This window comes from Solanum dulcamara, chromosome 8 (assembly GCF_947179165.1).
Source record: "Solanum dulcamara chromosome 8, daSolDulc1.2, whole genome shotgun sequence".
NCBI classification, from domain to species: domain Eukaryota; kingdom Viridiplantae; phylum Streptophyta; class Magnoliopsida; order Solanales; family Solanaceae; genus Solanum; species Solanum dulcamara.
Genome location: NC_077244.1, coordinates 6,427,731 through 6,446,793, shown reverse-complemented (window position 1 = coordinate 6,446,793; position 19,063 = coordinate 6,427,731). Strand labels below are relative to the sequence as shown.

Sequence of the window (19,063 nt, the reverse complement as noted above, 5' to 3'; positions counted from 1 at the left end):
AAGTGTGTGGGTGATCCTAGCTCTATTACGCGTTTGGACAACATTGGTGTGAAAACGAGTTTGTCTTATGAGGAAGTTCTAGTTGATATTCTAGACAAGCAAGTTAGAAGGCTAAGAAACAAGGAAGTTGTATCCATAAAGGTGTTGTGAAGGAACTAAGAAGTTGAGGGTGCTGCATATGAGAGACCGATGCTGATATGATGACACAATTTCTTCATCTCTTGATTTCTGTTCCTAGTTGAGGTATTAAGTTTCTTCATGATTCACTCTATCAAATTCATGCGTTTCAGTCATTCTCATATTTTCATATGCATGCATGTTCATGAAATGAGTTTTAAAGTCATGTTTTAGCCTGAGATTGAATATTCCATGTTTTCTTTCATTTTTTTATGTGTTTTGCATTCATGTTGGGTTGCTATATCTCTTTTCCTATTCTATTCATGCTAGCTTGAGTACCAATCGAGGAGGAATATTCCAAAGGAGATATTGTAAGACTCCAGAACTTGGAAGGCCAAACAAAAGAAAATGATGCAGGAAAAAGTTGCAGAAATCTACTTGTGCAAGTCCCTCTGAGTCAACCTACGAGCCGTAAGAATTTCCGAGAGCCATAGGAAGGTACTCGTAGGTCAGCCTGAAACTTAGGAAAAATTTGGTTCTAAGATGAGGCAAGATTGACGGGCCATAGACGTTTAGATGAGCTGTAGGAAAGGCTTGTAGGAATGGTTCTGAGAAAGGAAAAATCTTCTAAGTATGAACCCACTCTATGAAGGGTTCCTACGAGCCGTAGGATTTCCTACGATCTATAAGAAAGACCCATAGTTGAGGTTCATAAATTCTGAGTTTTAGGTATTTAAAAGTTGCCAGGATGAGAGTATTTTACAACTCGTAGGAAGATTGACAACCCATAGACTACACTCGTAAAGGGGGTCCTGAAGTTTGATTATTTGGCTAAGTGTTGAGGTGATTGACGAAGCATACCTACGATCCATTGAAGTGTCAACGACCCGTAGACTTAGTTTGTATGATCAAAGGTGCAATTCCAGTAGCTTGAATTTTGTGCACCCATTCGACGATTTTCCCTATGATCCGTAGGTCCCCGCCCGTAGGTCCCTCTGACAGATTTTTAAGTGGAGTTATTTTGAATCTTTCCCAACCTATGTACACTTAAAGTACGTCATTTTGGACCAATAACTACCCCTATAATCATTTTTGACCTTCAAATATACCCTAATCCCTCCTAATTTCTCATTATCTTAAATTTCCTCAACTCTTCTTCTCCAAATTCCCTCTCAAGTTCAAGGAAGAAAAAGCTAAGGTTTCAATTTTCAAATTCTTCAAGCTTCACTATTGTAAAGCTTTGATTACCAAGGTATGTGGGAATTCATCCATAGATCCTTTCCATCCATGGAGTCTCAAGGTTTTCTCTCTAATTCTATATCAATTACAATTCAATTAGTCTAGGGTTTTTATAAAATTTCATTGGGTCAATTCAATTATGGTTTTACTTAATTCCAATAGTCTATTCATGCATAATTTGAGTTAAATTGCATGTTTTTAATAAGCTTTTGAATGTCCCATGCATTATGCCATGAATTTCAAGTTTCAAGTTATGAATTATGATCAAGGATTTATGTACGACTTATGAAAGTTATGTATTATGATTCAAGTATGTTTTATGTATAAAACCATGAATTGTGAAAGGTTTTCTCACAGTATGCAAGTTATGATGATTTTGATGCTTAGAAAGGTAAGTGTCCCTAAGTTCAAGTTATGATCATGATTTTCAAGGAGCTATTCTTATGTTATATTTTTATGATATTAGATTGGTTGATTTACTTTTCCTAATGACTATATTTTATTTATTCCATTGGGATCAACTTAGTACCGAGAAAAATTTATGGTGGGGATCCTCGAGGAAACCCTAATAGCAACCATTAGTTCCTAAACTACATACCACTGTAGTTTTTTTTTATGGCTAAGCTAGTGGATTCACATATAGTTCATGTTCATGTTATGATATAGAGTCTACCTTGACAAGTAGCCTCTCTCTTCTCGGTGTGGGAGTTACATTGAATTTCATGTTATAGCTCACATGGTCTTACATGTAGATTAAGGTTAATATCTCACATATGTATATGTTATGTTCTATAATCTTTTATGATGTTTTAGGATGCATCGACCATATGCTATGTTTTAAAGTGTTTTCAAATTTTACTCATATTTTCAAGATATTGGTAATGCATCACATGTTATATTGACTATGTCTGATTATTATTATTCATGCTACATCTCACATACTTAGTGCATTTCATGTAGTAACATATACTTTTTTTCTACATTGTATCATAATGTAAAGTGCGACGAGCATCACGTAACTCCAATTGTGGCTAGAGTTTGATCACTATTCTCCTATTGTTGGTGAGTCCTCATGAATTGAGGACGAGGCATTTATTTTTTCATTGTTTCTTATGACTTTTAATCTTTGATATTTTGGGTGACATAGGAGCTTGTCTTATGCCCCAGTCTAGACTAGTAGAGGCACGTTAGATTGTTATGGAGTCTATGTTGTCATGTTCTTTCGGAGTTTGATTTCTCATTTATCGAGACATTTATGTTTTGACCTTGATTTCACACTTATGATTTAGTTTTATTGTTCTTAATTATCTTATGTATGCTCATGTATGATATGTTAAGAGGTTTGGATAGACTTCATCGGGATTTTAATCACCGTGTCGCACCTAGGGCATAGCTTGGGTCATTATAGAACTATAGTTTACTAAAAGTCTGTTATAAAGGTTGCAAGAACTCAGGTGCATATGTCGCTTCAGAAGATATTGAACTGAATTACGATTTTAGCATGAAGATTTCAAAGTGACAAGGTCAATCTCTGAAATACTATATAGGTATACAAGAGAGACTTATTTGTCCGAAGATACTTTTTTAATCATTTGCAAAAAAAAATATTATCTAAAAATAAATTAATATAATTGATATTTATTCAGAAAAAAATTCAGCTTTTGATACTTGAAAAATTAAAAATAAATTATTTAATTATGACGATGAATTTAGACAGTAATGTACATGAAAATGCTTTTATAGTAAGTAGACATAATAAAATAGGAGGCAAATAGAGGATGATGTAGTATGTATCATGAAGTACAAGAATTACGACGAGCTCTAATATGATCCGATTTATAAGTAAGCATCTCTTGTAAAATATGAGCAAACTCAAACTCTTCTAGAGTCCAAACCTTTATTTCTCCTACCCGTTGTCCCTCTGTTTGGCTCTTTCTCTAAGGGGTTGTTGTGTAACAAGCGCATAATGTCCACTGAAATGCCCATGGATTTTATAATCAATTTGATGATATAATGCTTTCCTATTTTAACGGGTTGGTCAAAAAGATTCCCCGTCCTTCCATCAAACATTCTGCTTTTTTCTGGATATTCGGGTTCAAATACCTATGAATTCGTTGTTTTTTTACTGGCTTCATATAATTCAAAAAACACCAGTCTTCTCGAAGCTTCTTATTCATATCTCTCATCAAAAGGTGCTATTCGATAATGTTTGTCTAGCAGACTCCCTGCTGACCTTAGTGAACATTTAAACACAAATCTTTTTTTAAAATTCAAAAATGCTCATGTACGTGTAAATTCAAAAAAAGAATATTATAAAAAGTGAAAGACTAACAGAAGTTCAAGCTACATAATGGCATAATGTGATCCTACTGAAATTTCTATATTTTTTGTTGTTATTGTGGAATAAATGAATGACCTTCCCAAACACCTTATGTTATCATTAGTGATTTTTTAATGATCAGGACATGATAAGATATAAATCTTAGCAATTACAGTAATAGTGAGACTTTTAATTGATGTGAGTCTTATTGCAATGTTGTAAATTGATGTACGTAAAATATTAGACCCCACGAAAAAATATGATAAGATTTGAGTTGAAAAGTCTATAAATTTCTCTAAGCTCTGCTAAAAAAACATTTTATAATCACTGCACGTCTCTTCAACTTTCTCTCTTTAAAATTTTACCTCGAAATTTTATAGCATAAGAACGACTAATTCACTCGATTTTGAGAACTAAAATTTACAATTTATTTCTTATTCAACGAATGTCTATCATTTTTTCAGGAAAACCTGTAGAATTATATACGATTTGTAAAGTGGCTCGTAAATCTCAAGCTAAGAATTCCTATCTTTGAAGTTCATTCCACGGACACACTTCTACAGTCCGTAAAAGCTTCTACAGACCGTTAAAGTGTCCTAGATTTGAGACTTTTGCAAATTTCCAGATTTGAATTCTTACTCAGCTTTACATGACTTTATCTGGACTTAGGAATTTCTAGGGCGTTACACCATGTGATCAGTGTTCTTACCCTTAGCAAGGTACAGAGCATCCTCCAAGATGGGGTACAGTATGGACTCCGTTTAGCTCAAATGAAGTATTTTGGTTATTAGTATCTCCCATAGTCCAGTCTCAATTATTATAGTTTCCCTATTTTCAGTTATTTCTGTCAGTATTTATTCGCTGGCATGTTGAATTACTTGATTATTGTATCAGTTCATGTATTTTAGTTCCATATTTAGTTCAGTATCTAAGATTTAACATATTCAATTTACTAGATTGTGATGCATTTTTCACATACTCAGTACATTCACAATAGTAATCACATATTGTTTTTGTGCTTTATCATTTTATAATATCAGTTCAGACGTTCAATATTCAACTCACATTTAGTACGGTTCTATATTAGCTCAGCAACGGAGTTTGGTGAACCCTCATCTTTCGAGGACAACCCCTATATTTATTTCAGTTATTTAGTCTTTTAGTTTTCAGATAGTTAGAGTTAGCTAGTGGCTCATCCCAATAACTTAGCTTAGTAGAGACTTTCAAAAAGTAAGATAGTAATCTCAGCTTTATGATTGTTCCGATGAACTCACTATTGAAGTATTAATATTTTATGATTTAGACTTCTTACATACCTTAGTTTAGATTCTGCATCAGTTATCTTCAATTGTTATTTACGTATATTTTAGTCTCATGCCAGACCATGGGTTAGTTTGGGGTCACTTATGGCTTTAAGCACTGTATTATAATTAGGAAAAAGTCTCAGGTAATGACAAATTTGGTATTAGAGCATCAGGTTAAATGTCATTGGGTGTCTGAAATATGCGTTAAGTAGAGTCTTATTAATGGGAGTGAAACGTGCCACATTTATGAATGAGACGCTATGAAACATTTTAGGAAATACTTCCCTTCTTTTATGCTCTACGTTGTGCGATAAGGTTTAGCTCTATTTAGCCTTTTTCTATCCTAATACATGCTCTATGCTTTTATAGAATTATGCCTACTATAAGAGATTGTGTTAGGAGGTGCATCGATGAAAACCAGCAAGCACCACCAGCTTCACCAGCCCTTTGAATAAACATGTGTCTCGTGATGAGTTTATAACTGCTTTTTAAGTACTAGCTCAAGCTATGAACACTCTAGTCAACCAACAAGTTGTTGTTTCGATCAACTCGAATGGGAATACGACAGTGGCAAGAGTCTGTAATTTCACTCAAATGAATCCTCATGAGTTTCATGATTCTAAGATAGAGGAGGATCCACAAGAATTCATTATTCGCATTCAAAAGATCATACAAATCATGAGGGTCAGTCCAGTCGAAAGTTCAAACTTAGTCGCTTACCAGTTGAAAGAATAACTCAAATTTGGTACAAGCAGTGGAAGGATGATATGGGTGTTTATGCAGAACCCATGGACAAGGATGAGTTTGTGATTGCATTCCTAGACAGATTCTTTCCACTTGAGTTAAGATAAATAAAGGTTCGGGAATTTATTAATATAAAGAAGGGAGATATGACTGTGAAAGAGTATTCTTTTAAGTTTTCGTAGCTCTCTAGGTATGCTTCAGCTATAGTGGTCGATTCTAGGGCCCGTATGAGTAAGTTTATTTCTGGTGTTTCAAAGATAATGGTGAAAAAGTGTATGATTGTTATGTTGATCAAAGAGATAGACATCTCCAAATTGATGACTCATACTCAACATATTGAGGAAGAGAAGGTTAAGGAAAATGAGAAGGAGAGTAAGAAGGCTAGAACAGATAGTATGGACTACTCTAGGCAGAAATCGAGCAGTGACAAGCTCTCAATTTTGTTAGAAGTTTTTAGGTCCAATCCCATCCTCTTCTAGTGCCCAATACCCATATTTAGACAAAAGAACAAGGATATGACACTAGGCTCTAAGTCTTATGGCAGTATTACTAGTGATCATACTTTTCTGATTTGTAAGACGTGTGGTAAGAACCACCCATAGGAGTGTATGACTAATAGTGATGGATGTTTTAGATGTTGCAATCCAAGTCATGGATTGAGGGAGTGCCGAGTGACCTCACTTAGGGCCAAAAATTTTCGCCGACAGAGTCAGACCAACTTAAGCAACTCTAGCAAATTGCCCGACTCAACCGGTTGCTTCATCTAATGCTAGTGGTGGTCAATGTCAGAATATGTTTTATACTTTGCAGATTCTTCAGGATCAGAAAGATTTTTCTGATGTAGTCACATGTATGTTACGTGTCTTTCAGCTTGATGATTATGCATTATTAGATTTTGGAGCCAAACTTTTTTTCATGACTTCTTGTATTACAATAAATTTTGATATCAGTCCTGAAATCTTATTAAAACTCTTCTCAGTCTCTAATTCTGTTGGTTAGTCGGTCTTAGCTAAATTGGTATACAAAAATTGCCTAGTTTCAACTTTTTAGAAACTCACCACAGTTGATCCAGTAAAGTTAGACATGTTTTATTTTGATATTATTCTTGAATGGAACTGATTATACTCTTGTTATGCCTCATTCGATTGTGGAACTAGAGTCGTTAAATTCCAATTTCCCAATGAACCAGTCATAAAGTTATGAATAAATCAATTATTCTACTTAGAAAGTCTACAAGATAGCGTGTTTCTTTCTCTCGTTATTCACTTGATGAGTATGTGCTACTCACTCATTCAGGAGAGCCTTAATGTTATGAGGATACCATGAAAGATGATCATAAAAATTAATGAACTGAAGCCATGCAAGAGAGATAAAATTTCTTCATGAGAACCACACTTATGAGTTGGTGAAATTTCCCAAGAGTATGAGATCTTTGAAAAAAAATGAGTGTTCAAAGTTGTTGAGGAACGTTGTTGAGGAACACAACTGGAAACCTAGTATAAAGCTAGATTAGTGGTTAAGGGATTTGATCAATTGACTTTGACGAAATATTTTCTTCTGTAGTGAAAATATTCTTTATTCATACAATTCTTAATTTGACTGTTGGTCTTAATTTAGAAATTGAGCAGATGAATATGAAGATAATTTTTTTCATGGTGATCTAGAAAAAGAGATTTATATAAAACAACCTAAGGACTTCAAATTAAATGGTAAAAACAATTGTGTGCAAACTCAAAAAGAGTCTCTGTGACCCAAAGCAAGCTCCTAGACAGTGGTACAAAAAATTTGAATCTGTTAAGGGGGAGCAAGGCTACAAGAAAACTTCCTTAAAGCATTGTATGTTTGTATAAAAACAATTAACGATGATCTTATCAACCTCTTATTATATGTGGATGATATATTGATAGTGAACAAGAATAATTCTAAGATTGACGAGTTAAAGAAATAATTGTGTAATCTTTTGTTATGAAAATCTTGGATCGTGCTAAGTAAATTTTGAGCATGAAGATTACTCGTCTCAAAGATGAAAGGGAAATTTATTTATTACAAAAAGGTACATTAAACGTGTATTGAAGCACTTCAACATGAAGAATGTTAAGCCTGTTAACACACCGCTTACTGATCATATGAAGTTGAGCAATGTTTCCTACAATTAGGGAGGAAAAAGAGAGCATGGTCAAAGTTTCATATCCCTCTGTCGTTGAAAGTTTAATGTGTGCAATAGTATACATTAGACCTAATATTGCCCACATATTTGGTGTTGTCAGCAGATTTTTTGATAATTCCAAAAAAAGGCATTAGAAAGTTATGAAGTTGATCCTCAGGTATCTAAGAGGAAGATCAAATGAATACATATATTTTGGAGGATCAAATCCAATCTTGAAGGGTTACATAGATGCTGATATGGCAAGTGACCTTGATAACAGAAAATTCACTAATATTTATTTACTTTTCCAGGGTGAGCTATATCATGGAATACAAGTTGCTAAAATGTGTTGCACTATCTTCAATTGAAGCAAAGTATATTACGGCTACTGAAGCTGACAAAAAAATAATATAGCTCAAACGATTTCTTTAAGAACTTGGATTGCTACAGAGGGAGTATGTTGTCTAGTATGACAATCTGTGCAATAGACTTGAGCAAGAGTTTCATGTACTAAGCAAGGACAAAACACATTGATGTAAGATATCATTGAATTTATGAGCAAGTAGAGATTAAATCATTTCATCTCTAAAAGATTTACACAAGTGAAAATCCTGATGATATGTTGATCGAGACAATATCAAAAGACAAATTTTATTTGTATAGAGAAAACTTTTTGGCATAAGCTCTCTCTGAGAAGACAGAGATTCCCCCCTTCAGGTGCATAGAGCTGAAAGGAAAAATTTGTGGGATCCATCCATGTAACAAAGGTTTTCATTTTCTGCAAGATTGCAACAAATGTCAAAAAATATCTTGTATTAAATGTCAAAAAAGGCATCGATTTGATAAATGTGCCACTTTGAATTGTTGTTCTTCATTAAAGTCATTAGTGACACCAAAAGGGACAATTGTTTTCTTATAAGTAGAGCACTTCTGTTTATGTCACAATCCAACCCCCGGGCCATGTGGGAACCTACTCTAACACCTAAGTAGGAGAACCATCAATCTCATAAACAGAAATAACATGCGAAATTTTAACAAAATACAAATAATATGGTAAAAGAGTTATGAAATCACTTTATATTAACTTGAAAACTCTAAGGTTATTATAAGAAATAATCTAACTCCTCCAAGGATACTAGTCTAAACAAGTACAAGAGCTTCTAGATGTATAGAGTATAACTAAAGTAATGATACATCTCCAACCATTAGGAAGGAAGAGTAGAAGCCGTTGGAGAATCGTCTTTGTCTTCACCTAAGAAACATCAATGACCCTGCAACTAAACTATGCCAAGTGGCATAGAAAGAGTAGTATCAGTACAAACAACACATATTGATAGGCATCATCGACCAACCCGATATCCACCGCATAATATAAAGAAATCGACAATAACAAAATGCTCTTGAGGAAATACACCGCCAAATATTTATGCACAAACTCTTATCATTCATATTAAGATCATTAAAGTCGTTCAAGCCTAACTCTCATTCCATATAGTTGATACGCTGCCAACTCTAATACAGATCAAGGTCTAGCTCTTCTATCACATAGAGGAGTTTCTGAACTACCTGCCACTACTAACTCTATCTACTATTTTTAGCTTTCACACCAATATCTGGTCGTAGAATAATTAACATCTCACTTTAATCGTACTGGCCCACTATGGCAGAACCTATCCCGCTCTGGTGGCCTCGCCACAGTGGGATTCCTCTCCCAGGGCAGCCTGTCCAAAGACAGAATCTCTGAATTCTTTCTAATTCCCCCATTTAATACATGTACCACTAGGACATAATCAATATCTATCTCTACATCACTTATCCCACTAAACAACATATCAACGACTCTCCACTTATTTACCCATGACCTCATATCTATGATACAAACACATCTACCATCTGTAACATAATCCGAACAGGCATATACATAAACACATTATCAATTTACCATTTCAGGAGTAATACACAGTTTCACAGGGTAAATCTCAAATACAACAGTCAATATGGTAACACATGGACCTTCCATCCTTTCATATCAATTATTACAAAGGATAGACATGCTCAATTATATTTAGATCAGTTTCTCTATCATCACCCATATAGTCAAGATCAATTCAAAGATGATAGCCACACAATGGTTCTCTTATGGAACTTATACTCAAACTATATATGTATCGAAATGTGACACTTGATCCAATATATGTATCGAAATGTGACATTCTATCCTATATATGTGTCAGAACGTGACGTCCGATCCAATATATATGTCAGAACGTGACATTCGATCCAATATCATAATCACAACCACAATCACAGTCCACAACGAATAGTTCCCATACTTGCACATCATGTAACAGGTTCATTGTATGTAATTGTTCACAAATAGTCATTTCATTAGTTTCATTCTATCTTTCCCTTCATTAATAATATTTTATCAAGTCTTCTTTATTCAAGGCATTACTTTTAGTATAACAAGTTCAAGATTATAGATTTTATGGTCTTGAAATTGTAGACCAATTACAACAACATATCAATCACTCAACCATAATAATTAAATGTATGGTAAACATCACAATATTACTCAAGCACTATTAAGAGTGTCTCTCTATGATGTAGACTAAACGATAACCTACAACCATTGATAATCAAATAGGTTCATGGCAAGAGATCTATCAACACTAATTCATTCACGTTTACCCTTTACTTCATGATTCACATTACTCAAGTAATTCACATGAAATAATCAGCATAAACACACATAGTTATTTGTATAAACACATCCCTCTCTATATATCAATAACCCATAATCCCAAAGTCTTAAGATTCCATTATAACCCAGCTATTGTCTACACTTAATCTCACAACAATCATTGGCCTTCTAAACAACTTCACCAAGATTAACATTTAAAAATTGGACCTTTATCACTAATCACATAATAATTATGACCCATAACATACATTCTCACTCTAGACAACAATTTACAATCATTTAACCATCCAGACTCTGTATCTGAAGGCCTAGGTATGAAATCTCCCGTCAATCTACATTATATTAAGTAATTGGAATGAATTTATAACAACTCAATTGAGAAAACCTAGTCTACCTGGCACCAAGCAATTGTGCAAGGATTATAGCATGATCCCTGACTTTTGAAAGGAGAAACTATGGTGACGGGCCTGAAATTCGTGGGTTGTAGCCTTCCTTATGCTAGAAATCTCTTATTCCCTTCTCTCCAAGACTAGAACAACTTCTTGAGGATTTATAGGGTATCCTCATCTATTTTGGAACTTAGGGGAAGAATGATATAATAAAAATACGCCCTTTTTAACTTCTGGCCCTTCGGATCCAACTTTGGCGGTCAAATTCCGCTCTGGCGGCTCAGCCAGGACAATGCTCACTAAAATGGGCATAACTTTTTATTTCAAAACTCTAAATGAGGCAAACTTTGTGGAGTTGGAAAGAAGACTCATAGACATTTAATTTTATAGGTCATGAATCACCTAATTCATTATAGGGTGAGAGATATGGTCATTTGAAGTTGAACCTAGTTTAAACTCAAGTCCAAAACTAAATCAAAAAAATACTTTCAACTTAACTTTGAGATAGAGACATTGTACTACCTTAATTCACAAATAATGCACTCTCATACCAAGAAATTGATCATAGTCTTATGAAGAATGAGATTCGTATATATTTACTGCATATATTTTTAGTAATGACGGGTTAGGTCGTTACAGTTCATTTGTAAATGTACCACAAAGAAGAAGAAAAAAGTTAGAGAGGGATTGAAATATTTTATAGACTGTAAAAAAAATAGTCTGTGAAAGAAAAATAGAATGTAAGCGATATTAGTGAGGTTGAAAATCAAAAGATAATTATTTCTTTTGAGTGTGTTGTGGTCGCTTTAAGCATATATTGTCACAACACAGTATAAAATTTCTTGCTATAATGATATCAGTTGCTCCTCTTGACCCATGATTATTTCTCTTATTCAAAAGGTTTTTCCATGTAAAATTATTGGTGTTATTATCTTTCTATTTTATCCCCATTATTTTGACTATAAATATTTTGGTATTATTCCTCTTTTTCCCAAAATTAATGACTCAATTTTTCTTCTCGCCTTTTTTCTTTTTCTTGTAGTGTCATTCTTTGAATTAGGCTCGAGCGTCATGCGCCTGAGATACGCTAAGGCTAGTTATTTACTTACTTCTGCATGGTATCGTTTTTAGGTTCAAAATGCTTGATTTGCGTGGCTTTAATTGTACACAAATAAAACAATTTAATAAATTAAAGATACATATATCCGTAATGAATAAACATACAAATTACATTTAAAAAGAGAGAGAGAGAAGTTTCATTGTACAAATACAAGTACTAAAAAAAGGAAATTTTTTGACAAGAAAAGGAATTTACATATGATGGTGTACATAGATAAAAGCAACATTAATTGGTACAAATATACAAATATCCGTTAAATAAAAAATAAAGAAAAAGAAGAAGAAGAAACAACAAATATTTCATTGATAATAATAACTACATATTAATAAACTTGTTCAAATTAAGGTTGGTTGACATAATCCTTTTGATCTTCTCCAATTAATGCTGTGTGTTCTTGAGTAAGCTTGATACTTTTCACCCCAAACAATGATTCCCCAATTATGAATTATCTCATCATTTGCAAAGTTTGGAGCATAACATTTGAATTTCAAATGTATTGCTGGGATTTGTCAACATATATGTCCCATTTTTATGATTTGATGTGCACGTCATGTTCAATTGATTCCCAAGTTGGATGGTCTGCCAACAAGAAATTAAGTTGCATAAAAAAGCAACATGTATATATAATATCATAGCCAAGCATTAAAAGTCTCGTTGAGCAGAAAATTAGATAATTCATAATGTGAAAACCTTTTTTTATTATGATTTAACCATTTAATTGATTTGAATAAATTTAAATATTTAAATCTTGAACAATGTTCTAATATTTTTATGCGGCTATTCAAATATTTATGCAAAAATGACATTCTGGACACTGCTCTTAGCCGCTAACGGCTATCACTATACAACTAACATTGTTAGTCATTACAATTATTGAGTACCATCAACCATCAATATCAATAGTCATTACAATTATTGAGTATCATCAACCATCAATATCAATAGTCAATGTCCCACCCAATACTAATTACTATCGCACCAACTACTTCTGTCATCACCATAATCACTATTGTCAACCATTATTGTTACTACTGTCATCGTCAATTATCACCATCAGCCACTACAATCAACCGCCTCTACCATCGCAATCATCACCAACTATTATCATCGATCATCATGACTACCACCATCCCGCAACAACCACCAACACTACCGTTATCAGTCATCACTCCAATATTGTACAACCACCTCCCCTACTTCTGCCAATACCATCCGCCAATCATCACCTTACAACCTAATAACTTGTGGATATAATACTTACATTATTTTATTTGAACTTTATATTCATTAATTTATTGATCAAAATAAATTTCAAAAATTTAAATATTGAGAAAACAAATAACTGTAATCATTAGTGTTCAAATATAAATACAAAGTCTTAATATGTATATTCAGATCGAGACATTTTAATTTTAATCGATTTCATAAAATATTAAAAAAATACAAGACAAAGGGCAAGAATAGAAAACAATTCTAAGATAACAAAGTGGAAGAAAGATTTTACCGCACAACGTGCTTCGGTGCAACTCCATAGAGGGGTTGGGACACAACTTAAGTAATGACACCATGAGCAATGTGCATTACCATCCCATCCATTTGTTAATAGAGCTAGCCCAAGGATAAACCTACAAATAAAACTAACCATTACCACCACAATTTTTAAGCCAAGAAAAAAATATTGTCCAAATTAATCTTTATACTATCAGGTCACTCAAAAGATATCTACACATAATTTTTCATAAAAGTAACTTGATACCAACAATGATTGTGGTGGAATGAATAGAATCCCTCAATCCTTAATCAGTGATCCCGATGTCTTATTAGGGAGCTCCTCCCCCTCAAACAGGCCTCATACAACCGAATTCAGATTAATCGGAACCGCAATGCAGGTATCAGACATCAGCGAACCCCCCCCCCCCCCCCCAAAAAAAAAAAAAAAAAAGCAATTTGATAGTACAAAAAAATATTATAATGTCAATGTATATTAGTTAAATTCAAGAAATAGTACTTACCCAGTTAAGAGAAGTGCTAATGAGAACATCAATAGTATGTATTGATAAATCTTGTACTTGGACTTTTTTGATGCCACAAAATAGCCAGGAGGTGCTTTGTTTAGATTAACCCAACCAAATTGTGGACGAAGCAAAAGGACACAACCAAGAAGAAATCCAGTTAAAAATCCTCCAAGATGTGCAAAATTGTCCACATGAGGAAGAATTCCAACAGCTAGATTTATTGCAATTATGAGAAGCAATGTAAGTAGTGTTGCCAACTGTTTGATGAAAAAAAAATACAAATTAATTAGTCCATGATTCACTACTAAAATATCACATTTTCCGTTAGAAAATTGTTCAGTGGTTATTCCCACACATATTTTGATTGAATTAGTAAGAAAAACAGAAATATTTAGTGGTTATTCCCAGTATTTCAATGAGAATCTGTTTTCCACTATGTATTTTCTCAGTGAGCTGGTTTGATTGGAATATGATGCAAAAATATCATATTTTAATAAAAATTTTCATTGATTTGTCGTGGGAAAAATCTTTGTTTCTAGTAGTGATGGTATATTAGAGTTTACATGTTATATATTTTGATCATTATGCCCTTATCAACTGCAAATTGTCTTGTATTTGTTCTTGACTTTAATCAAGTCCCAAAGTGGATTGGGTGAATTTCACATATTAAAATCTTTTGAGAAAAATGTTCAAATATACCTCTTTACTGGGGCCAAGCGTAAACATGAGACCTTTTTGTCAATGACAAGGGTATAAACGACCCCACAGTATAATAATTTACATTATTAGGTTATGTAAATAATAATTAACGTAATCGAATTAAAAATTGAGGTTAATTATCTGAAAAGTAAGAAAAATTACGTACGTACTATATTTATACAAAAGGTTAAGATAGTGAAAAATATTCTTTATACTATCAATCTATATAAATTAAATCCCATCATACAAAGAGTTTAAACCATACCTTGTTTTCATATAATGTCCAATTTGTGATGAGTTCAGAAAGCATAGCTCCAAGTAAACCAAACAATGCCCCAGAAGCACCAACTGAGATTTTTTTCCTCACAAATAGAGCTGATAACAGACTCCCTCCAACCCCAGCCAAAACATAAAGTGGACCAATTCTCACTACAAAAAAAACAAACATATTTAGTAGTTAGAAACAATGTTTCACAAGCAAGATACTACCATTATTTATACAATGAGCTTAAGTTATATGCACTGACATCAAATAATATTTGGGAAAATGGAAAAATATACTCAACTTTATAATATAGAATAAATATATTTCTCGTTAAAACACTTGTGCATATTTATCCTTGTCGTCTAACAAATTATGCACATTTACTTTTTTCATTAACAGACCAATATTTACTAAATTAAAACAAAATAATCCTAAAACTAATTATTAATTTATAAAATGCCACTTGGCTTTAATTACCTCACCTATATTTTTTTGTAATAAAAAAAATTCAATCCCTCTTCTAGCTTTAAACCACTAACTTAAACCAATAAATATACATAAAATGTAGGTCTACCAACAGCGAGAAGTAACTTTTACATTATTATTTTTTTACATTAGTACTCCTTTTGTTCGATTTATGTGAAGGTGTTCGGAGTATGAGGGTCAAAATATTTAATTATGAATTCAAATATAGACTAAAGACTCTTCAATTATTTTAAAGTTAAATTTTGCATATTTGAAAACTACACGAAAAGTACTACAAGTCAACATAAATTTGTAAAATATTTTAAAGAAGATTGAGAAAATTATAATCAAAGAAAAAATTATTTAACTGCCAAGATGATAACACCTTCACATAAATTGAAACAAAAAAAAAAGAATAATAATAATAATATTTATGACTTATTCAACTCACCACATAAAACTAGGGCAATCATTTACTTACAAAATCCAAACTCTTGCTCAAGTCGAATGCCCACAAATAATAAGCTCAACATATTTGCAGCAACATGAAATACACCAGCATGTAACCACATGCAAGAAAATAGCCTCCATAATTGATGCCCTTCAACCACTTTATTCACATCAAGAGCACCCAATTTTTGTAACCTATGAGAAAATTTTCAACAAAAAATAATAATTAATCTCAAAACGAATTCCGATTAGGATATAAAATGTAGAATGAGTACTTACGTTGTTGTGGAGGGACCAAGTAAAGGGTTTTCATGAACGTCTTGAAATGCATAACGACCAAAGAAATCGGTTCCAAAACAATTGTTCCCATTACGAGGACAATCGTTAACGTACATAACAAATATAAAAAGTACAACGTTTACTATAATAATAATAGGGACTAGCCATGGGAGCCATTTTGTATAAGGTTGATAATTTGGTGGTGGGATCGGAGGACGAGAATGTAGTCGTTGGTCACGTTCCTCCGGGCCACTATAACGAGGTTGTACTTTGATCTCGAGGTCTGACTCCGACGAAGAATGTCCCGACGGAGTCTTCCTTCCCATGTTAATGTTTTCCTTCCTTAGATCGGAAGAACAAAGAAAGGAAGAAAACACAAAAAACGAAGAAATGAAGGGTTATCGAATTTTTACGTGAAAAAGTCCATTGGTTGATGCCGCACTAATTGAGGGAGAAAAAAGAAGAATACAAAAGAGAAATGAGAAATGCTTGAGTTTAATTACTATACTTCTTATTAGTTAATTTATCCGCTCATATCGTAATATAATTTAATACAAATAATAAGTAGCAATGATTTTTTTTAAAAAAAAATTAATCATAAAAAATTTTACAATAAAAGATGGTGATATTTCTTGTTCATAAAAATATCCAATGAGTCTTACTATTCATGAAATTAATTACACATGATTAATTACACTGATCTACCCGTTTAGTTGAATAAAATCCTACATGAACACTCCTTTTGTTTAAAATTTATAGATATTCCATCAAGTATTAATTATATAGACCATTAGAGTGCTGAAACAACCAAAACAACAAGTGTTATTTCTTAATTAGAAAAATAACTTATCTTTTTGAGGCCAAAAATATTAGCAGTATTTCTTTATAAATTATGAGGCCAAAAAGATTCTTCCATCACACACTTTTGAAATTAATTATCAAAAGATTAATATAATCTCTAGATAGCCATTAAAATTGCATCCTAACGTCTAGGGAAAGTTTTTATCAAGTTTGCATCGTACAATGATAAAATACTTTTCTTTCAGTTTGATCATAATATAAGAAATTTTTCCATTAGTCAATGGAATTTTTTTGATAACTGTAATTTTTATTACTAGATTGTCAACACATACAACTTTGAAGCTCAGGACATGGACATAGTCCCCAGTCTCAGAGCTCATCAACTTGACATCAAACCTGTACTAGCTAAATTAAGGATAGAAATTTAAGCTATTCATATATCCTACCAGTCTGGGAATCATATTTCCTCTACAATGGATTTCCTGGATGAGTTGCCTGATCATCACCTTAGTACTTCTCCTCTTTTGTTGAAATACTTTGTTGTTCCTTTCTTGCCAAATGTAGTATATAGTTGTTGCTAGTGTCACTTTGTATATTTCAGTATGTATTGCTTTCTTTGTTGCATGAGTAATAACCCAGTTCACCTTTTCATCCCACTCCTTGCTAGGCCTTGTGATGGATAGCCATTGCAATAGTTTCTGTCAAATCTCATTACTCACAGCACATCTGAAGAATAAATGTTTATGAGTTTCAAGTTTTGTGTTACATAGTGAGTATATTGAATCAGTTTGTATCCCCAATTTGTCTGGTCTGTCCTTCGTGTATAGTCTTCTTTGTATAGCCAGGTACATGATGAATATCCATTTAGGATTTTCATGGTTATTGCATATCAACCTCCTCCATGGTACCTTAGTATATGCTCCTCTCAACTGCCTGTACATAACCTTGATGCTAAATGTTGATGATTCCATGATCTCTGTCACTTACACTTCTGCTTCTGTTAACCATTGTCCTGCTTGAAGAATTTTCCTCACAATCTAAGAGGCTTGGTTGACTGATTCCTCCCATGGTGTTTTTTCCTTCAGGTAGTAAGTATGAACCCATATAATTCATAGTTTGTCCTTTTTCTTTGCCAGATTCCATAGATGCTTGAGTATGGATGCCTTGTTCCACACATATATTTTTGTTATGTTAAGCCCTCCTACAACCTTTGGATAGCATAGTGTTTTCCATGCTATAAGAACTTTTCCTTTAGTCTAAGCATCACTGGTCCATAAAAATCGTTTGCAAATTACTTCCACTTGCTATAACACTTTCTTTGGTAGGAGGAGTATTTGAGACCAAAAGGTTTGAATAGAGGTGAGAACACTTTGTACCAACTAAAGCCTCCCTGCATATGAAAGAAATTTTACTGTCCATGTACTTATTCTTCCCAGCAGCTTGTCTAGTAGTGGTTGGCACTGATATATTGTCAGCTTCTTAGAACTCAGAGGGACTCCTAGATATTTGAAAGGTAATGACCACTTTGTGAAACTTGTGTGCTATAAAATCTGACTTTGAATTACTTTTGGCACTCCTCCAAAGTACACACTGCTCTTGGCTTGATTGGCTATAAGTCCTAATACTCTAGAGAACTCTTGAAAGCACTCATATAGCTTAGTAGTGGATGGAATGTCTCTTCTGCTAAATAGGAGCAGATCATCAACAAAGCTTAGCTATATGGTCTGTTGTTTTTGGCACTTGGGGTGAAACTTAAACTCCTTGTTTGATCTTAATGTTTTCAGCAGTCTAGTTAGGTACTCCATAGCCAAGATAAATAGATAGGAAGATAGTGTACCCCCTTGTCTTACCCCTTTCTTTGCCTGAAATAGAGGGATGGGCTTCCATTAGTCATAATAGAATAAGAGATTGTCTCAACACATCTCATAATCCATGTAACAAACATAGCAGGCAGATGTAAACCATATAATACTTCCTCTAGAAAATGCTACTCCAAAGAGTTATAA

At 33.3% G+C, this 19,063-nt stretch overlaps 1 protein-coding gene across 1 annotated transcript; it reads right to left on the bottom strand.

Moving 5' to 3' along the window:
• Positions 1-12,271: 12,271 nt before the first annotated feature.
• Positions 12,272-16,705, bottom strand: LOC129900684 (RHOMBOID-like protein 1). The gene is made up of 6 exons (XM_055975698.1): positions 16,257-16,705; positions 16,009-16,172; positions 15,063-15,226; positions 14,096-14,355; positions 13,588-13,708; positions 12,272-12,662 (listed from the first exon to the last, which is right to left on the bottom strand). Exons 1-6 carry the CDS (start codon positions 16,580-16,582, stop codon positions 12,537-12,539), a joined length of 1,161 nt encoding a protein of 386 aa, XP_055831673.1. The 5' UTR covers positions 16,583-16,705; the 3' UTR covers positions 12,272-12,536.
• Positions 16,706-19,063: the final 2,358 nt, after the last annotated feature.

Coding starts and splice junctions, on each gene's coding strand:
- LOC129900684 (XM_055975698.1), bottom strand. CDS start 16,582: ATGGGAAGGAAGACTCCGTCGGGACATTCTTCGTCGGAGTCAGACCTC. Junction 16,173..16,256: donor CTTGGTCCCTCCACAACAAC/GTAAGTACTCAT, acceptor ATTTTCTCATAG/GTTACAAAAATTGGGTGCTC. Junction 12,663..13,587: donor GCACCGAAGCACGTTGTGCG/GTAAAATCTTTC, acceptor TCTTGTTGGCAG/ACCATCCAACTTGGGAATCA.